This window comes from Parasteatoda tepidariorum, chromosome 8 (genome assembly GCF_982258835.1).
Source record: "Parasteatoda tepidariorum strain Cologne lab strain chromosome 8, Ptep-v5.0, whole genome shotgun sequence".
NCBI lineage: Eukaryota > Metazoa > Arthropoda > Arachnida > Araneae > Theridiidae > Parasteatoda > Parasteatoda tepidariorum.
In genome coordinates this window covers 25544098-25566771 of record NC_141762.1, presented here as the reverse complement: position 1 = coordinate 25566771, position 22674 = coordinate 25544098, and the positions used below count along the sequence as shown (strand labels likewise).

At 28.1% G+C, this 22674-nt stretch overlaps 1 protein-coding gene and 1 long non-coding RNA gene across 3 annotated transcripts; one reads left to right on the top strand and one right to left on the bottom strand.

Moving 5' to 3' along the window:
- Positions 1 to 593: 593 nt before the first annotated feature.
- LOC147805949 (uncharacterized) lies at positions 594 to 1663 on the bottom strand. Its single transcript, XR_015428682.1, has 2 exons — positions 1499 to 1663; positions 594 to 771 (listed from the first exon to the last, which is right to left on the bottom strand). It is a non-coding gene; the product is annotated as an uncharacterized LOC147805949 (long non-coding RNA).
- Positions 1664 to 4463: 2800 nt separating this feature from the next.
- Positions 4464 to 22031, top strand: LOC107446014 (ataxin-10). 2 transcript variants are annotated; one of them, XM_087150027.1, is made up of 12 exons: positions 4464 to 4519; positions 8392 to 8631; positions 8719 to 8892; positions 10538 to 10605; positions 12884 to 12992; positions 14355 to 14519; positions 15021 to 15095; positions 17235 to 17388; positions 18648 to 18756; positions 20020 to 20207; positions 20301 to 20364; positions 21436 to 22031. In XM_087150027.1, the coding sequence occupies exons 2-12, from the start codon at positions 8507 to 8509 to the stop codon at positions 21603 to 21605; spliced, it is 1401 nt and encodes a 466-aa protein (XP_087006153.1). In that variant the 5' UTR covers positions 4464 to 4519; positions 8392 to 8506; the 3' UTR covers positions 21606 to 22031. The 2 variants fall into 2 exon arrangements, with proteins under 2 accessions (XP_087006153.1, XP_042896637.1); XM_043040703.3 differs by lacking the exon at positions 4464 to 4519 and having other exon boundaries at positions 8331 to 8631.
- Positions 22032 to 22674: the final 643 nt, after the last annotated feature.

Here is a 22674-nt window from a genome sequence, read left to right as displayed (position 1 = left end):
AAATGTTCTAAAATGAAAAACTTTTAACACTGTAAATACAGCCCTGTTCAAGAGGTATGGTTGCACAGATGCGTTGACCCCTTTTATTAGGTTGTTCCAAAAACATATTTAAAAACTGATTATAAAACCACAGTGATTATGGTTTAAAATTTTTATAATATAATATTATAAATAGAAAACCAGGAACAAGTAATAAGTACACCATAATTTAACTCAATATGGAACAATCTAACAGCATATAGCAAGGCGGGTTCCCCAAGAGGCATATATTCCTTTTGTGCCATGACCATTTAATACTTTTTCTCACTTAAATCTTTAAATTTTTTTAGATGCTATCCTAAAAGTTGAAGGGAAGAAAGGTTTACATTTTATAGATATCTTATGCCTTATATTACTTTATTTTATAAAATTCTTAAACAAGAATGGCACACTTGTTCAAATTTATCAAAAAAGGTTAAATAAAGAATGTTATGGATCTTATAAAATCTTCAGACACTACAACTTATTGTTGGTTAAAATGGTCATGACACTATACAGTAGAACACCATTTATAAATCTCCTAAAACAACAATTAATAGGCAAAAACATTAATGATCATTTTTCTATACTATACCATTTAAAACTTATTATTCAAAGTTATTTAAGTTTACTGCCATATTTCTACATTTGTGATAAAAATTTTGCAACCAGGATTGTTCAACAAAATTTCTTAAAGCAATTTTTCATATTCTGTTATATTGGATCAACCATCCACAGAGCAATCATTAGAACCTGAAATTAAAGTTACCAACATTATTTATTTACAAAATACTTAAACTGATTATGAAAAACTGCTTCTACCACAGCGGTTTTAAATCTTTATAAATATAGTAGGAAAGAATCCCAGCATCATAAAAATTATATCTAAAGATAATAGTGAGCGTATTAACAAAGTAAAGTATATTCTATTTTGAAAATATAAAATAAGAGGAATGAAAATTTTTTGATTCATTAACAACTACAATTCAGAATTCGTGTTTGGCAGTTGAACGCACATTCCTGGAGTTTTTGGTGTATATACAAAAGCTGAGAATTAAATAGGGAGAAATATGGTTTCCATTGAAATGGAAGCTAAAAAAAGTACATAAAAATTGGAAAGATTGTTAGGGAATCACATTCTTTCTTAACAAATTCAGCTATTCTATTTCAATTTGAAAAGCCGAACAAAAAATACGGAAACTTTCGGGAACCTTCTCATTATCTATTTAGGATGTAACTAAAAAAATTATATATTTTTTATTCATAGAAAACCAATTTTTATTAACACAATTACTGAGATCTACTAAAAGGTAATTGGGAACTGCAGTTCTAGTCTATCAATAAATAGAATTTTTAAATTCTAAATAGGAACTAACTTTTATTAAGACACAACTCAGAAATCTAAAGTCTTAAGGACCCCTAATTTCGTAAGTCTAGAGGAATCATAGCAAATTTATGTGAAATTAGACAAGGTACTTACCAATATGTAGTACAATCACAAATCACATCAAATCCACTAAACTCCTTGATATATTCTCCATTAAACCTTTAATTTTAAATCCAGGAAAGCTTTCAAGCTGCATGTTTGACCCAGTATTTACATCAGGAAGATGGGGTTTCAAATATTTCAACATTGATTCTCCAAATCATAACTAGAGCCTTCATCTAAATGAAAATTTAGGACAAAAATAATTATATATTAGAAGAAATACTCATAACATACTTATGAAACAAATACTAGATCACAGAGTATGTTAATAATTAAATTCTTCTCATTTACAAGTATTTCTTCCTCATACATTCAAATTACATAAATGTTTTTAAATATTTAATTTTACTACACTGAATTTAATTGTAGCTAATTTTAAAACATTAAATGAATGAAACAGAATTAAGAGCTTAAATAATACTTCTAAATGATTAAATTATGTACCTATACAATATTACATGCATTACCTATACAATACTGAGTTATGCAAATGCATGCCCCCCATCTGAACACATTAAGCTATAACATTCTGTTATAAATTATGATATCCGAAAAAACAACACAGTAGATTTATGTACCATAACATGTTGCAATATTGTAGTCATACATTATTTACTGAACACTTACTACACGTTTTATAGAAGAAAAAAAAACACATAAGCATATTAACAATCTAGCGATCACAATATTTAACACTAAAAAAGGTAACACGTAAAATAAATAAATGAATAGTATGTAATAGAACATTTAAAATCCAAACAAAAAATTAAACTTTTGAAAATAATAAAATCCTACAACATACCATAACAGATTTGATAACATGAATCTAATGCTTGCGAAATTAAATATAATCGTGGTTTCTTTATATTCGCTATACGTTATTTATTCAACATTTACACATGCATAGAAAAAAAAAACACTTAACTACATCAATAATCGAGCGATTTTAATATTTACAAATATAAGATTTAACACGTGATCTAATAAACAAATACATCATAAAAATTAAATGTTTCAAATTCAAATAAATAAACAATAATATAAATAAACTTACCATAAGAGATTTAATAGATTCTCCAAGTCTTAAAATCAAGTATTAATTACTAAAATTAATAAAATCAATGTGTATCAATATCAGATTTTACACGTGCTACAATGAACTGCTACACAACAATGGAGCCAAAGCGCAATGCTGGGCAAAAGCACTGACTGGCGACTGAAACCGCAAATAATGTCGCCACTAGAAATAAAATAGTAACCTTTTAATCGTTGCCACCATACAAAACAGACCTTCACTTCCTTTTACTCTTATGCGAATATCTACAAAAATCTTTTATGGATGGGTGATCGTGTAAAGCTAAGGGTGGTGGCGCTAGTGGTAAAATTGCTCTTTCAAGACTTCCGGGTTACTGCTTCCGATATATTTCTACGCCGCAGATTGAAAAAACGCGCCACCATATTATTGCATCATATCTTTTGCCGTATTTCACAAGTACCGAGTTCTTTCTTTCAGCCTTTAAACTTCAGCATTAACATATTAATATTATAATCATTAGAATATTTTCTAATTAGGCTAATTTAAAAAGATATTTTTGGCGACATTTTATTCAAATGTAGCCAAATAAGGGATAAAATACAAAACATATGGCAAACCTTAAGAATTATTCACAATGAGATATTAACTTTCCAAAAAATTTTTTGGCCATACGACCTCTGAGAATCAATACATTTCTGAAAGCTCTTATGAATGGTACAATTATGTTTAGATTTGAGCCCAAATTACAATAACAAAACTGCATAGAATATTTGGCTTGTTCACACATCGCCTCGTAGTCATAACATAAGCGGAGGGATACACCGGAAATTTTCTAAATTTCTTCCGGTTTAAGGACGCTTGTTATTGTTTACATTAGACCACCCATCCATTAGAGAAGGAATATCCAAAACACATCGGAAAAATATTTGTAAATACACAGAAAAAAAATATGTATCTTCTTATTAGAGTTAAAATCTAATGTCTGAGAAATAGTTTTACTAAATTTAATGATATAACATGAAAGGCCTATTTAAACTATACATTCCATAGTTTAAAGAATCATATTACCTCAAACATTAAAATAAGCAAAAAGTATGCATAAGCCTCATAATTTTATAAAATTTAATTTTGTAAAAAAAGTTTTTTGACAACAATTTTTATCAAAAAATTTTAAGTTTCAATAAAAATCATTATTCGCGATCGCAACGAACTATAGGGGGCGTTGTTGTATGAAACTTATACCTGCGATTTCTATATGAACAGTCATTCATTCACTCTGGAGACGTCTTTAATGTAGCGTGTAACATTGTAACGTTCCTTCTTTATCGTGGCGTATTAAATTTAAAAAAGAAAAATGTTTGATATCCTTTCTTATGCAAACGAAAACAAAATGGTATCCTTTTATTAGAGAAGGAATATCCAAAACACATCGGAAAAATATTTGTACACAAACAGAAAAAAATATGTATATTCTTATAAGAGTTAAACCTAATGGCCGAGAAATAATTTTACTGAATTTAACGATATAACATGAAAGGCCTATTTAAACTTTACATTCCATAGCTTTAAGAATCATATTACTTCAAAAATTAAAATGAACAACATCTTCTGCTTCAATGTTTGGCGTGTTCTGGTTAGTTTTTTTCAAGTTCTTCTGTCTTTTCCTTAGGAAAATTTTGCTTCTTATTTGCAGCTAAGAAAATGGCGTCCGTCTTTGCCAATGGTTATGATTGAACTAATGCCCGATATTTTCAGGCTCCCGCTGGACAGCGTACTCAAGCGTTGCGATCGCAAATTGCTCCAAGGCTTAACGCATATGTGTTTAATAAGCATTTTGACTTTTCTGTTCTCACTGCGTACTACCTTTAAAGCCAATTCAAGTGTAATATGTAAGTTACCTGTTTGGACAAAGTTAAGTTTATCTTCATTTCCGTTTCCAAGACAGAAATTTCTAGAGGGTTTGTTATTGTTTACTAGTGATGGGCAATAACAGGTATTTTCAAATAACAGGTTCCAGCTGTTACCATACAAAATAATACCTGTTCCAAATACCTGTTCCAAATACCTGTTCCAAAATAATAGGTCTAAGAAGAAAAAAAATTCAACTTTTTTTACATTTGAAAGATAATTTAATTGTTGCTGCTGTAGTTAATTTGCGTTGCACTAGAGCTGCACAATGGGCTATTGGCGACGGTCTGAGAAACATCCCTGAAAATGATCCGAAGACAAGCCATTACAATTTTGATCCTCTGCAGAGGAGGTGGCACCCCTGCTTCGGTAGCCCAACGACCTGCACGCGAAGTCGAGCGCTTTACAGTAGAACAGTTTAATAAGGACCAATACCGCACACCCTCGGTCCCTACGCTCACTGATCCAACTGGTCACCCACCCGCACACTGACCGCAGACAGAAATATAGTTTAGAATGGCAAGTATTTTTGTAGCAGATACATATTTTTCAGTTAATTTGACAAAATTAGGAAATAAATATTTTTCTTTCTCACAGTAAGAAAATATAGCGAAGTTTTTTCCAGTTATTTTTTAAGCAAAACGAAAGCAGTTACACATTAATTTCTTTTTTATTCTCTATTGTTAGTGAAAAAATTATATTTCGTCCTTTTTATATATATATATATATATTTTTCTTTTTGTGATTATACTTTAGATCAGGTAGTTTAAATTGGTTGAAAACACTTGAAAAGCATTTTCGTTAGTGTAATCAAATATAATGAATAATAATATATACAATAATTTTTGTTACAAAATATAGTTCTTTTTAATCAATTTTTAGGAGAAATGAGTGAAGCAGAAAAAAATTATTTTACAAAATTTGCCTCTTTCTAAGAAGCATAAAATAATTTAGAAACAGATTTATTACTTGTTTCTAAATAAAAAAGATATAGGAGTTCCCTATTACATTCTGTTTGACGATATAACCAGAATCTTTTCATTTCTACGAGAGGAAAAGAAATGGAACTTCATCAATATTGAGATAAATTAGAAATTTTTAAAAAAAAATTAATCTCTGAATTTAAAATACAACATAGTGTATTATTATTTTAAATAAAAACAATTTAGGAATAGCACATTATATTCTATATATTTGACAAAATAACCAGCATTTTTCATGTTATATAAAAAAAAGAAATAGGGCTTAGTTGTCTTCTAGAATTTCAAGTTAACAAAAATGAAATTAAATATAACCTAATACCTAAAAATAATCTAACTGCATGCATTGCAACCTCGTCGCAATTTTTTAAATAGTTCGAATAACATCATTTGACAGTTTTAGGCTGAAAAAGTATTTATACTAAAATGTAACTGATTGAGCTTTACCAATTTGCACCAGATGAAATATTTAGGAAATTAAATATAAATAGAGCATAATCCCAGACTTTTAAACATTTTTTTAAAGTAAATATTCAAAATAAACATCAGTATACGAATTTAGCATAATTTTTAAAGAAACAAGTCTTTTTAACAATTCTTAACTTTTCTTGGATTATTTAAATAATATTTTTCTTTCAAAACAATGAGCACATTAATATCAAAATGTCACATACTATGTAGCCTTAACGGTAATTTTAATGTCAAAGAAAAATTCAAAACAGGAAGAAGAAAAAAGAAGAAGAGATTCGCCAAATTAACTGTAATAGATTGTTCTCTTTACTGCAGAATATTATCATTTAAAAATATATTATTTATTTTCTTCAAAAATTCAAAGTAAATAAATTTTTTAAGCAACAAAATAATAGGCAATGCCAGAGGGACATCTATTTCTATGCGAGTGGACAAAATTCAACGCAAAAATCACTCTTCACATAGAACATTGATTGAATTATTACAACAAATAACTACGAGGGAAATAATGGACACGCCTTCATGTAAAAATATTTATAGAGTCAATTCGTAACCTCGAAGGTCACGGTCGATTCCGACCTCGAAAAGGAAGCCGCCGATAGCGCGAAAGCCAGGGAGGTGGTCCGAAAGTTAGGGGACCAATGGTGTAAAGCAGTGTTTCCCAAAGTTTGGTACGCGTACCCCCATGGGTACGAGAACAGTTTAGCGGGGGTACGCGTTCTTATGCGAAATATCTTGCAAAAAACGAAAATTTCAAAAAATTTTATTTAAAAACAAAGCTAGCCATGAAAATATACGATTACGTATTTTTCTATTGGCTATGGGCAGAGTTAACAGTTAATAATTAGTGATGTCAACAGCCAGTTGTGATTTTTAACTTTTGTGCAAATTTTTTATATAGTAAAAAATACATTTATTTTTTTATTAGTGGTACACAGCGTTGCGAAAAATTTAGAAAGGGTCACAAAAGTCATGAGTTTGGGAAACACTGGCGTAAAGAGTTGTCTGGATTCTCAAAGTAAACTACTTATGATTAGATGTCCCCCAAAAGACGATTGTAATTAATGAAGTAAATACAGTAGGCGAAAAAAAGAGACAATAAAAAAAATTGGAGCATTTTTATGCATATGTAGGCCGTAGTTACTCTATAGTGAGCAATTCACTATTTCAAACAAAATATTCTGACTTTTTCATTAAATGTATAAAATATCTAAATTTAATGCCCCTTAAAACTTTATAACTAAGCTTCATTATTAAATCACATTCATAAAATATTTTGCTTAAAAAATATTTACTTATTATTTACTTATTACTACATATTAAATATTTACATATACTCTTCATCTTCTCAGTACTATTGTACTACCTTTCATGCTTCGTCATAAGTTCAGCATATTTAAGTAGATGTAAAAAAGGATAAAGATTGGGAGAAAAAATATAGTGTTTGATACAAAGAAAATAAAGTGTTTAAATATAGTTTGAATTCGCATACTAAATATAGTTTTAACAATTTTAACACATCCTTCTTATAAGGAAATAAAAAGTTAAAATATTTATTGCCTTAAAAAAAGAAAGAAAAAAAAAAGGTGAAAGAGAGAGAGTAAGACTTTAGGAGAGAAGAAATGAGACAATAAGACTCGTATTTTGTAGAAAATTTTTACATGTAGAAAATATGTATCAATATCAAAAAATTAGGAAAATTATTTAAATGCTTCAAATTTTTACATCGCAGAAAAAAAATTAAAACAAGGAAAATGCAATTATAAGCAACCGCCCCCCCCCCATATGCCGGAGCATCAAAAGGGCAGGGGCGACATTCTTACAAATAAACTTAACCTGCAAAATAGTAGGCAAAGCTATCACAAAATTCTTGCCTATTCCTTCCTGAATACAAATTTGTTCAAAAATACTAACCTGCTTCACCTGCTCCAAAATACTAGCCTGTGACAAAATACCATCTGTTCCAAAATACTAGGCTGTGATAAAATACTGCCTGTTCCAAAATACTAGCCTGTGACAAAATATCGCCTGTTCCAAAATACTAGCCCGTGACAAAATATCGGCTGTTCCAAAATACTAGGCTGTGAAAAAATATCGCCTGTTCCAAAATACTAGCCTGTGACAAAATACTGCCTGTTCCGAAATACTAGCTGTGACAAAATATCGCCTGTTCCAAAATACTAGCCTGTGATAAAATAACAGGCTGTTTCGATAAAGCGTGTGTTGGCTTCGAATGTTGCTGAATTAACATTAATAAAGTCTTCATAGAAAATCATCATCATTCTTCATTTTTACAATGTATATGCGCCTACGGTGGCCAAGCAATAAATTTTTGGCAAGATAATTGTTTGCCTAGTATTTTGGAACAGGCCTTTCTAAGTAACCTGTTATTTTTATAACAGGTAGGATTAAATAACAGGTGAAAAATACCTGTTCCAGAAAATATTAGCCACCTCTATTGTTTACGTCAAAGTGTCATGTGCATACAGGAATGTTATATGCAAAGAGATCTTGATTTAATGTTTTTTATCTTATATTTCCTACTAGTATCGATAAATTCTTGTTAAACAGAACAAAAAATAGCGGAGCAAATTCTCTTACAAAATGAATCCGGTACTTGAAGAATTTTCCCAGCTAAAAGGTCTTACGAGTTCTACAGTATTTAATATTTTTGCTTTGAAAAACACTATGCAAAAACTTGCAAATTTAATGCAGTCATCACAAAATAGGTGGGGAACAGATTCTTTAAGTTTATTGCTTTAAATTTATTAGCTTCTGATTGTGTTTTTTATATATTTTTAAAAAATATTTTTCAGAAATGCTGTCGAACCCCATCATTGGCAAGACATAGTTCATGTTTGTTCAATTGGTGTGCAAGTTATTAATCAAAAAGAATTTAAGGAGAATGATTTAGAATTTCTTGCTATAATCTTCAGGTTTTTGCGAAACGCTTGTGGTGGTTCAGGAAGAAGTCATATATATTTATTAAAGTAAGTAGTTGTTATTACTCTACAGGTTATTTTATTTACTATTGTACATGTTATTTCAAGGGAAGATTTCTATTTCCGTATCATAATCTACTGTAGAATAATCGGCATGACTTGGCCGCTTTGGGGGAAATTTCTGTATCTGTCATGTTTTCTGTAACTGTCATGTCAAAACTTCTGTCATGTTTTCTGTATCTGTAGTTGGCGTGATCTGTCACACCAACTACAATCGCCAAGGTGCCTAATAGTTAAATTTTTGGTGCCTTGCAAATTTTAAAAATAAACAAAACATGTAGATGTTTGCCCTGGGTGGCTACGAGTAATACCTTTCGAGTTGGTCCTATTCTGTGATATTTTTTTTAGTTCCTCGTCGGCCACTGCCTTGAAATTTCCAAGACTTGGCGATAATTCTGTCACAGATCACGATATGGAAACCAAACATGTACACAAAACGCGCAAAAGAAACATGTAGATAAATTTATTAAAAAAAAAACATACTATTAATAGATAAATTCATTTATAGATAGATTCTATAAGAGATCCTTATAAAATTTGTAAAATGTAGAAAATTTATTCTATATTACAAATTTTTATCCTAACATGGAGACAACCTTTCCCTCTCTTTCCTTTAATTTATTTATTGTTTTTTCACCTTATAGTTGCAGTTAAAACTTATTTTATATTGCATAGAATTTTGTAATTAATGAAAACTTATAATGCTTTAAATGGTTTATATTGTTTTAAATATGAATCCGCTTTTAACAAAAAAGGGTTCAGAAATTTGAAAATCCTGGGTTCTTAGTTTCCAAAGTCTTGCCGAATCCCTATATTCACTCGTTATCAATTCAGAACACACTTTATGTACTGTCTATAGTGGCACGTTACTGATGAAATTTTGGTTAGACTAATTTTTTTTTGTTGAAAATAACTGTGTCAGAAAAAATGCAAACATTCTAGTAAATTTTGAGACTATATATATTTATTTGACTTATTCATATGCTGACAAGATTACTAGTAAAATGAGAGATTTAACCTCAGACTCTTCATGTCATACATGTAACAAGTTAAAAGTAAATTTTAAATGAAATTATTGCACATTTTAAATTTTATTTTTACACATTACACAATAATACTGCTACGAACTTGTTTTAGAACATAAAAGAATGTTAGGTCAATTATTTCAGTATAATTGCTATGTGCATACAATATTTCATATTGTGTTTTTCCCAAAATTCCAGGAGACCTAGTAAAAAGCGCTGTATTGATCCATATCGGCATTCTTTCGTCATTGTAAATTTTATGTTGTCTTCTAAAATTCTATTAAAATTTGTTCAAGTTAATTTGTATGAACTAGAATGAAACCAGTTAAAAGATGTAGATTTTATGCATTTCAGAGACATTTAAAAGAAAAAAAAATTCTACAAAAAATGCACTAAGTTTATAATTTTGCGTAAAAAATAATTCTTTTAAATTTCTACAAAAAATGCACAAAATTTATTACTTTGTCAGAAATATGGTGCGATTTGTTCTTATTTATAATGCAATAGCATTATTAATTAATAAAGATGTTATTGAAATTCATGAGTTGATCATTATTTTAAGTTTATGTTACTATGTTATTGATGTGTTAATATTTCATTTTTTGTAGCTCTCCAGAATGTGTAGAATTTATACATTTACCTTTACGTATATTACTACATAAAAAAGAACCCAAAGGTAATGCTTTAGAATAATACTATTTTTAGAAAAATATTTATAGCTTTTTCTGTACTTTTCTTAGAAAATCATGTGTTTTATTTAATGTGCATAAATCTTTTTGTTACTTTAATTTTTCAGATTTTTGATTGCGAACATCTAATTTATCATAAGTTAAGAAGCTATTTAAATTTTCTTAAGTTAAAAAGAATAAATTCAAAGAGTTTTAAAATTCAATGTTTAAATTTTACATTGAAGTTTAAGTAGATAAATTCTTTTAAGTAGTAAAAAAGATTTTAAACATGTTTTGAAAATGTGCCTTTTTGTATTATCAGACTTGTAATGTTTAAAATCATTGGTAGTTTGTTTGTCCAGAACCTTTAAAATTCGTATAATCCTTTGTGGTCAATATAACTACAGAAACTCACATTGCGATCTAATTACAGATGTTCTAATGAAAAGAGTTGCATTCTACAAATGCAATTTTTATGCAAGGAAATATTAAATAACTTTTTACATATTAAACTATTTATTTTACAGTAATCCCTGAAAACTATTTGTTGATTCAGCTTTTGCATATTTCTCTTTGCTGAGACCTGATTTTTTTAAAAAAAAGTTTTTTAATTTTTAATTTGATTTTGCTCAAATGTTATAAACATCCCATGTAGTCGTCGGAAGTAGCGCACTACAAGTAGTGAAACTACCGCAGTCTCTACTTTTTTCATACTTTGTAGTGTAGTGTGCTACTAAAAAAGTTGTGTAGTGAGTAATGCGATACAAGAAAAACAGTAGTTTGTGATGATTTCTGGCTATTGTTTTTTACGTTAGTTTAGTAAAGAAACAGGGTTCTAACACAACTAATTTTTCAAATTTGTTGGGTACGAATCTTACCGGGTCCGTCAATAACTGCAATTTAAAATGCTTCTGTGACTGTGAGTAAACAGGAATTACGTATTTACAGGATGTGTAGCGTTTTTAAAAAGTGCTTAAGGTGCTTATTTTCGATTTTCATTTTTTAAAAGCCCTTAAAGGTGCTTTTTTTTATTGGGTGTTTTTAAAAAGTGCTTAATTTTCCTTTTTTCAAAATGAGATTTTTTCTTTACCATGTTGATTTTCGGTTTGAATTATGCAAAAAGGCACAGTTCACATTGTTCTATTCAACGTTTTTACAATTAATTCAACCCTCATCTATTTTGCGCATTGTTCATCCGTAGCGTACGAAAATGCCATTCGTTTTGCATGATTCAAAGTTTGATGATTTTTGACAATTGTCAGAAACAATGCCAAATTTTTTTTTGACATGACGGTTAAAACAAGATAAAACCGTCAATTGTCAAAAGCTTTCTAACCCTGCCTAATTGTGATGTTTTTTTTTTGAAGTGCTTAAAAATATTGTTTGGGTGCTTAAAAGGTGCTTATTTTTTGTTGAATAATTTGGCTATGCACCCTGATTTAGAATCCCGTAAAACTAATAATTAAACTACCCATTATGAATAATAGATAGTTTGTCATTTCAGTCACGCTTTCAGATGTGAATGTTATTTCATTGATGTTATTTCAAAGGACGGAAACATATTTTTAATGTATTTAAATTCATAGAGGAAATAAAAGAGCATTAAACACAACGAAATTGCAAGTATTTGATAATTTCCTAGCATTTCTTAAATTAAATTTTCACATTCAAGAAGGGCATAAAAAGTGGAAAATTAAATGAGCAAATTTGAAAAAAAAATGTTTTATGTTTACTAACTGACTCACAGAAACTTGAATAAATATTACAAAATAATTCTTCATAGTTAATGTAAGCCAATTTTTTATTCAAAACATAATGTGTAAATTAATTTCTCCTGCAGTCTAAATTATACAGGTGTAAATTTCGCCAATCGAATTTTGGTTCCTTAAAGTAGTGAAGTAGTCACTATATTTGGAAAGTAGTTTTTAACCGCTTCATTAAAAAAAAAGTAGTTGCGAACTACATTTATAAGGATGTGGTTGTAGCTGTTGTAAACTACAAAAGTAATGTAGTTTTAGTATTTTTGATGTTAAATAACATCCTATGTTAAATAATAGCAATGATGCGTAATACTAATTTTTAAAACTTTTCAAGTTGTATCCTAAAACTTTAAAAGGATGCTCTACTGTGCGAGAAACTTGGACTATTCATTAAAAGGTGTAACATATATATGTTGTTGTGTTTAGTTAACATATTTAGTTTTCTGATATTTAGTCATTCGCTAATTTATTTTATCATTTACTTAAAAAATGGATTAATTAAATAACAAGCCTCTCTAATTTACAGAAATAACAGTACTGAAAATTTGTATTCAACTATTTGGAAATCTTCTTGTTTTGAATGAGAGAGCAAAGCCTTTAGTATGGAAATATTTTTTCAAGGAATCTGCATTTAAGTAGGTAGTTTTTCTGAAAATTTTACTTTTAAATTGCATTTTTGATTAATATTTTAGTATTTTTAAAAATCAAAGATTTTAGAATTTAAATACTTAAGTAGTGAAACTGAGTTCAAGAAGTGAAACTTTAGGTGTTTTAGATAATTTAATTTGAAACAAAAACTCTCTGATAATAATTTTGTTTTGATAATATTTCTATTTTTAAATGATAGATTAAAGCAGATCAAAGCAAAGTTTACAAGCATTTTCTTCAAACAATCTGCTTTAAATTTTTTTTTGGTTTAAAAAAGGTAGATGTTAGTGCTTAAATATTGAATAGTAAAATTGAAATCTAGAAGTCTAACCTTAGATTACATATTCTCCGATAATAATCTTATTTTCATAATATTTCTTGTTTTGAATTGCCGAACAAAGCCTTATGTTAGCAGACATTTTCTTCAAACAATCTGCTTTTAAGTTGATTTGTTTTTAAATACATGTTTCTAATTGGCATATAGGATATATATTTTCGTAATTAGAATTTTTATGATTTCATGGCATGAATATTTAGATAACAAAATTAAGTTCAAGAGTTCTTGATTTTTTAGTTGATTTATTTTGAAAAACTAAGTTTTTTGTAAGTTTTGCAGTATGATTTTGCACATTATTTTGATATAAACTTATAATACCTTCTTCATTTAAACAATAGTTTTCAAGGTTATTTTCTTAATTATAGTCATTATTTAGAATTTAAACTTGTTAATAAATCGTCATTCTAAATTATTCTTTAAAATATTGTTTATTCAGTGTCATTTTATCTAGTATTTCAGGAATGCAAGCACATTTCTTACATTATCATTATTTAGTTAAATATTTGGAAAAGTATTAAACAACATTTTTATTTTAATTGTGAGAAATTTAATAAATTTATTTCTTTAATAAAGCTTGATATTTATTTAAAAATTCATTAAGTCGAAGACCCTCTAAGTGAATTTAGCAACCCTTGTTATTTTTTTCTTCTTAATGTTAGTCAACACCTAATCTGATACTTTTTTCTTTTTTTTTTCACTGCAGTTCATCCTTTTTTGTTTTGTTTGGCGACTGGTATTACCTTTTTTTAGAGAAATTTTTTAAGATTGTTTAGAATCTAAATTATGAGTGGAAACAATACATGTCTTGATTTTAGGATTGTTTAGATTTAGAATCTAAATAATGAGTGGAAACAATACATGTCTTGATCCTATCTGTAACAGTTAATACTGTTGCAGATGGTGCTGTAAATGATAAAAAATATGCTAACAATAAAAATAATCCTAATTTGTCAAAATGTTTGAATATTGTATATTTTAAAAAATAAACTTAGAAATATATTTTTCTACTCAGATCTCTGCTGTGTTCTCCTGATCCAACTGTACAAGAATATACAATGATGGTTTTGTATAATTCCATGTCAGATAATCACTGTAATGAAATTTTAACCACAAATGACGGACATGATATTGTCAAGGCAGTAACAGACTCTCTGTTGAAAAATTTTGTTGACTGGGGGTAAGTCATTCTCTATAACAAACCCAAATAAAAAGATCGGAAGAAATTCTTTTTTTTTTCTTTAAAAAATTATTGAATATCAAAAGTTTTTTTTTAAAGTTAATAATGCAGGTGTGATTGCAAAATTACCTAAAGGAATATAACTTTGACTTTTGCTGAAGGAAAGAGAACAGTGCCCTCTGCTTTAGAAATTACTATCCATAATAGCAGGATAGACTCCTATTTCTAGGGAAAAACAATGGACCATGGAAATGTTTAAAACATTCTTTCAGATAGTGGAAAGAAAGTTTCTGAAACTAATAATAGTATTCTTTGTAAAAAAAAAAGTTATAAATCAAATAATAATTTTTTAGTTTTGCTCATTTTTTTAATGAAAAGCTACAGTTATACAAACAGTTTCAAATATCTGTATATTCTGTATGTCATTTTTTTTAAACTTTTTTATTTTATTTACAATCTTAAAATAATGCCAAGAACTAATGTTATTTATACTTTTTACAGTATGCTTTTTATTGAATGCCTATTAAAAAGAGAAGAGTTTCAATACTGCTACACACCTATGCCTTTAGAAAATAGGTAATTTATTATACATAATGTGTTGTATTGATGTTATATCTTTTTCAAAATTTACTAATAAGTCTTTATGAAATATTGAAAATTTCACAAAGAATTTTTAGTTACTTAAAAACTAAATTGAATACTGTAATTTTTTTTAAAAGAAATACATATTTATGATAGTTTTTATTGTAAATTTTAATTTCCTGGAATGTTATTTAGTATCTTTTTTAATTCTTTGAGAAACAAAAAGAAATTTTTTTTTCAAGGAAAGCTTTATAAGTTATTTTGGGATTTTAATGTACACAAATAAAATGAGGAGATAACTGTCTCAGAATTATCGGAAGTTTAAATTGGATGATATAGAGCCCCATAGTTAGAGGGATAGACTATATTTTTAGTGATTTATAATATTGCCAAAACAGGTGGTTTTATTGTGATAGACAAGCTTAATGGTTAACAAGTGAAAATAAATACTGTTTTACTTATGTTTTTTTAGTATATATTTAGAAGTCTAATTACTGTGATTTAATTTCAACCATTATCATCGTATAACTGCATGTATAGTTTGCAGAGCATAAATTCAATTTAAATAATAGGATTGTTGCTGTACTTTTAGTGAATGTCATAGCTGGGTGTTTATTTTTTAGAAATCAATTTTGATGCTACTTAATTCAAACAATCTTTATGCTGAAGTAAAACAATATTGCAAACAATCACATATAAAACAATGAAAAAAGAAAAGAATACACCTGTTTTTATCAAATGTATAAATAGATAACATAATGAATGCAAAATATTTTAAGCAAATTAAAGAATCAATGGAATGACAACAAGTTAAAGCCGAGAAAATGAAAGTAAAGGATAAATTGAACAAGTTTAATTTACTAATGAAGACAAAATTTAGACTGTGTATTAATACAGTTGTGTGCATTTATTAAAGCAAACAAAAATTTTCCTTGAATATTTTGTTTTTGATGCTTTTTTATTAATTGTATAATATTTTATTTTTAATTTTCTAACTTTTTTCCTCTTTTAAAAATAATTGTTTCATCGATACTAGGCAGTGATTTTTTTAAGTGTAACAGTGCAATTTTATTAAATAATTGGAAAAAAGTTCAATTTAAATTGTTAAGTTTGAAGAAAATTATCAAAATATGCTTAAATAAAATTATTTTATTAAAATTTGCTTTCATTAGATCTTTTAGTAACTCTTGTTTTATGTGATGAAATCATTCCATAATAAAATATTTAGTTGAATTAATAATTTTTAGGTAAGCATTTCTTATTTAAATACATTTACAAAATATTTCAGCATTGAAACAAATTCATATAGCAGTTACAACTCATGCTATTTTAAATAATTTGAAGCCTTCATTGTATTCTTTATACACCTTTTATAATTTTAACAATAATACTTCTTTTTTGCATAATTGAAAGCATATTTAATTGTTTTTGTTTTTTATTTAAAAAGAAATGTGCCATTATTTAAGCAATTCTGTTTAATTTTTTCCCCTTTAAACTTGTACATAATAACATCTTTCAGTTTAAAATAAAAACAATTGCAATATATACAAAAACTGTTTTTAATATTTTAATAAATTTTTTGTTGTTGATACAAAACTATTATTAGAAACTATATTTAAAACTACTATGAATTTTCAGTAATTTAATTCTGACTATGGAATTGCAAAAAGTTGCTGACCATAAAAAAGTACTATTTTTGAACTGTCTAATTTTCTTGTCTTTCTTTCTTACTTTTTCCTTTTAATTTAAATAAAATATTAACCTGGATATATTAACCTGGAGCGGAGAACTTATTTGTTCAGTAATTTGTATTTTTAATTATTTTTAAAATGTTATTGTTAATCTTTATAATTTTATTTATTTACTCTCTTAATTTGTTGTTTGGAAAATGATACTTCTTTAACATCAATTAAGTGCTTCATTATTCATTTTAATATTTTTTCATTTGAATTACTATGGGAAGTAATAAAGAAAATTATATTCGTTACTGCATAAAAAGAATTTTATTGCCACTTAAAATCACCGTTGCAGGTTGGGGCTGCTGTATGTTATTCTTAAAGAAGAATAATCTTATTCATAAAAAAATAAATAAATGTGATGTTTATTATAGACATAAACATATTTGTTTTTCAGATTGTTGATATTAGATATTATAACTGAGCACCTAAAGAGTATAGAGAATGAGGAGACTCTTATAATTCCATTTGCTAATATAGAATACTTTAAACGCAGTTTTATAACACTTGTGGAAAAAATTGCAGTGTTATATAGTGTTAATGAAAACATGGTAAGTGGTTTATAATTAATAAGAAATAGTATCCCTTAAAAATGCAAAAATAAGGCTAGAGCAGGCCGAGTCTATATTCATCCCTAGGGGTTGATATAATGTAATTAAGGGTCAATCTGATTTCGGGGATCAATGAATGAATACCATTGCTATTCAAATGCAAAGTTTAAAAAAATTAAGTGATGATTTTAAATTAAGTTTTGGAGATATTGAAAATATGGATATGCCAGGATGAATTATTGTGCCACTTTCTGCTCTAGTTGAAAATATCGAAGTCATTGAATTGTTAGTTGACTTTGAAGCAAAGATTACTTTTAATAATTTAACTGAGTACATTCTAGATGAAAATAAATGTTATGCAGCATTTCCCTTTTCAGTTGTATTTCCAAGCTCATATGATTATATATGGTTTTTGATTATATATGGCCCCATCTGAAAAGTAATTTTAGAAATTTAGGCAATGGCCGAAAAACAGAACAGTCAGGGTATCGTGAGCATTATCACATGTATAAAAAATTTAATTAAACAAAATCTTAATTTTATTCTCATAAAGTTAAAAAGTGGGATTTTGGGTATTGCATCTGGTTTATGGGCAGTTTCTCTTTGCATATTTTCCTACCATGAAGTATGCCATAGTTTACAAAATAAAGCTTGAGTACTACTACACTATGTTCATTTAGGGGTCCACCATACGCTATGTCACATCTGTGGGGTGAAGGGGCTCATGAAATTGTGACAGCTTGTGATAAGGATAAGAGAAGTATAGCAGGGTGTATGACATCTCACATTTGGTTTTAAATATATTCTAAAACGATTTCTCTGTAAGCCTTAAAAATTAAAATCTTTATTATAATTATTTAAGGTTATGATTTTTTTGTTACATAAGCATTGCTAAACTCCGCAGCTGAATTAAACTTAAAATAAAACTTTATGTATTAAAAAAAAAAAACGGTTCTACTTTGTCTTTCTTTAGAATATTTGGTTGAGATTTAGAATACAAGGTAGTGTAATAGAATGATAAATTGGGGGTATATAAATCAAAAAGTACCGATATTGCCGCATTACCTGGCTATATTGTTGCCCAACACTGGTTAAGAAATTTCATTCCAAAAATGTTGTGTCTTAGCATTATCTCCGACCAATCACTTAATTGTAATCAATTTTCATAATTTTATGCTTATTAATATATAAAAAGCAAATTTTTTTGAAATAAATCATTATGTTATCATAAATGTGTTTTTGTTTCGCTCTTTGACTAGGAACCATCTGAATTTGTGAAAATTTTATCACTGTTATGTACAGCATCTGTATGTAATGCTTACATACTCTACATGCATTCATGTAAGGATTTGCTGGAGAAGTGCATAGGTATTAATACTTTTTTTTATATGTATAATAATCGAAATAAAAATAGAACATCTTAATGACTTTTTCCTAAAGATTATCACATACAAAAAGGCTATCTTTAATGGTTAGAGCTAGTTTCTTTGCTTGTTGTTGTATTTCGATTTATCGTTATTGCATGCGTTTCAGGATTATAATTATTGCTAAAACTGCATGACCTATTCTTATCCTTAATTTCACTGTTCTTAAGACTTATGTTACTATAAGAAGATTTAATGTTTATAAAGAGATTAATGTTTTATCAAATATTTTTTTTTTGTGTGTGTGTCCATTTTTAGCTTCCCTTTCTTAAGAAAAAATTTTTCAGTTGTTAATTTTGAGGTTATTTCTTTAAAAATTGTTTTCAATTTAAAATTTTTCAAATTTATAAAAAAGCATTTTTATTATGTTCCAATATTGGTTGGGATAAAACATCAGAATGATCATGAATTTTGATTATGTATTAACAAACTTGTGATTGTTGAGCCTTGTTATACATGATTGAGAAAAGGAGAACTTGCAAATTATAATTAATTTGTAGATTCGCTCATCTTTTATGCTTCAGGAATAAAAACATATGCTAATTCTCTTCTCAGATGCAATGCAACAGCTTTGAACCTCTCAGAAATCACGGCATGATTACTGCTATAGGTATAAACATGGGTGCAAGTCTTCCGTCCCCAGGACGGATTTCCGTCTTTCGAAAATGTCCGCGGACGGAAGTAAGACGGAAACAAGACTGACTCGAAGACGGAAATCGGAATTATTTTTTTTCCTGTCCTTAAAAATACTTTTTAGGTCTACGTTATTGGTCTACTTTCTTATGTCCTGTTGTTATTTTATCAAAAGACAGATGAATAAATATTTTTTGTACAGTATTTAGACTTGATGTATTATGGTAAAGCTTTCTTAGATAGTTTGCATATGTCGAGGGGGTATTGTGTATGTTAAGTATTTCAGTCAAAAAATTTTCAGTCTTGGCCTTCTTTCTAACTTGCACCCATGGGTATAAACAAAACCTTTAAATTTTAAAGGTTTTGTTTATATCTATTACAGTAATCATGCCTATTACAGTAATTACAGTACAGTAATTTTAAAGCTGAAAAGACACAAGGCCAGATTTTTGATAAGTGAGTCGGGCAACGCTTTTTAGTTTACTTATCTGTAAACTGTTACTGAGTGTACTTTATAAAATTATTAATGTTTCCTTTGAATACACATTGAACATTTTTAAACTTTTTTTTGTAGAAACTTTAAAATGTGTGCATTTGTTGGGAAAGGATGGTTCTAATGTGTTTTCCAGCATTAGCAGCTCAAAAATATTAAGTGCTCAATGTGATGAACAAATTGCAAGTCATCCATTATTTGGTTTCAAAAAAGATCTGGTTAAGTTAATTGGAAATTTGTGTTATGGTTGCAAAGAAAACCAGGATTTGGTGAATATACTGCTTGGAACTTTTCTTTCAAAAATTATAAATGAATATTTAAAAGGGCGATTCTTGTTTATGCACTTTCTTGTTTTAATACAGGTTCGAAAACTAGATGGAATTCCTTTAGTCCTTGATTGCTGTAAACTGGATGCTAAAAATCCATGTATCCTTTGATAAGTTAGCTTTTAATGATTTCTTTTGTGCTTACAATTTTGATTATTGCATATTAAAGTGGGCTTTTAAAAACCCTTCCTCCTCCTTTTTACTTTTGCATGGAAAAATTGTACATAAGAAAAAAAAAAGAAAATGATACCAACATTTATAAGATCAAAAAATGTTTTTCTATTCAAGTGTTATTTTTTTTTAAAAAAAAGCATGATACTTACTATTTTTTTAAAAAAATTTTGTTTCGTAACTATGTTAAATATGTTCTTTTTAAATCCATATTTGAATGAGTTCAGAATTTTCTTATATTCAAAATGACGTTAATTGTTGCTTGATAACTGATACTTATTAAAAAAACCATAGATTTAAATTTTTCCAATCTTCTGCCTATTCTTTTTAACTTCTTTTAGATAATTACATTACTGTAGTAGTGTTTTGAAAGAAAATAGCCTCCCTTTTTTTTTCTTCAAAATTTACAATCTAGCAAAAATAATTGGTATCAAAAATAGTTTGGTATCATTATTTTCAATATTTCGATGATAACTTTTTATTATTTTGTTTTATGGCTACTTTATATCACATAAAATATTGTGCCTTTCAAAGAGATGCTTTAAAGAGTTTAGAATTGACTTACATGCAAAACGAAGAAAAAACTAAGAATCCGAAATTTTTAATTTTAAATTGCCATTTGCTGATGCCGATTAAAAAATTTGTAGTGTTAAATGTTTTGAGGGTGAATAGTAAATAAATTTCCCTTTTGTTTTTTCAGAATTCCCAATCTAATAAAAACTTTCGATATCATTATTCTTTTCTGTACCGAAGAGATAGAACAAATAATGCTTTTCTGCCCACTTCTATTAATAATAAACATATGTACCGTGAGTTAGTACATGTCTTTAATGATAATAGGAATGTATGTATTACATTGCTTGTAATGTACGATAATATTTTTTATAATGTCTTAATTGCAACTCTTCTTTCATTAAAAGTAAAAATTATTTGAATGTTTTCTATTTCAGCAGAGGTTAAAAGTTTAATAGGGCTTTAAATTTTCTTAACTGTTCTATAGATATCATGCAGTGGTGCATTTTGGCAATCAGGAATATCGTTCATCAAAATGAAGAAAATCAAGCAATTTTAGCTGGAATAACTACGACTGGTGAAATTGAGGATTCTTCTTTCCTGAAAGAAATTGGTATAAATGTGCGTTACAAAGATGGAAAATTGTCTCTAAGCTGAATTTCCAAATTTTCTCTGACTATTCCAACTCAAATACACACTTGTTAAGTCCAAATTGTTTAGATGCCTATTTTTTCAAGCATCTGGTTCTTATGCATTTTTATGTAAATAATATGTAACGTACAAATTTTCATATCACTGTGTTACAGATCTATGATGGTTATTTATTGTTAATATATTTTAAGACTGATTAGAAAACAAGGTTTTCCATTTTAAACTTTGTTTCTCGAGCTTAGATTTTATACAGTTATGATGGCATTCATTGAATTCCTGTAGCATTTTTCAGTGCTAATGCAAAAATTACTGAGTTATTCTGCAAACAATATTTATTATTTATTTGTTATTTTTGCGTTTTTTAATCTATTTTTAACCATTTAAAGAGATTAGGAATATTATTCTTATTATTTTAATAAAATTGTAAAATTATGTTCATTATACTTTATTTTAAACAGCATTCATTTTGCTGATTCACTGTTTTAATAGGAAGACACTAACAATTAGCAATCCACTAACATTATTAGCAATCCATAGCACAAAGTGATACTTTCCAAATACCAGTGAAATGATACACCATTTTTTTACTCTTTTTGGAATATAAATTCAGCAACCATCGTATATTCTATCACACGAAACACATGTGCAGTCCCTCTACCAACAGCAGAACTACCAAACAAAACTTGGTAAACTTCCAATCACAGCAAATGTTATTTCTTTTTGCTTCCGGTTGAGTAAATCGTGATAAAACAAAACAAACAAACAAACGTAGTTCTTTGAATGACGATTTTCCAGGAAGATGGATTGGGCGAGGAGGTTCAATTTCTTGGCCACCTAGATCACCTGATATAACGCCGCTGGACTTTTTTCCTTGGGGATTTATAAAGGACAATGTTTACAGGAGGATCGTATCGAACCCGTATTACCTAAAAGTCAGAACTACAACTGCAATAGCCTCTGTGAATGCTGACATGCTTGCCGCTACCTTGCGTGAAATTGACTATCAACTTGATATTCTCCGTGCGACGAAGGGGGCACACGTGGAAGTTCATTGACAAGGGACATGAAACTTTTT

Bases quoted from the DNA above. Each gene is read 5' to 3' on its own strand.
- LOC107446014 (XM_087150027.1), top strand. From the start codon at position 8,507: ATGAATCCGGTACTTGAAGAATTTTCCCAGCTAAAAGGTCTTACGAGT. The intron at 8,632-8,718 runs GTGGGGAACAGA...AATATTTTTCAG, and splicing joins ATGCAGTCATCACAAAATAG to AAATGCTGTCGAACCCCATC. The intron at 20,365-21,435 runs GTATCCTTTGAT...ACTGTTCTATAG, and splicing joins ACTGGATGCTAAAAATCCAT to ATATCATGCAGTGGTGCATT.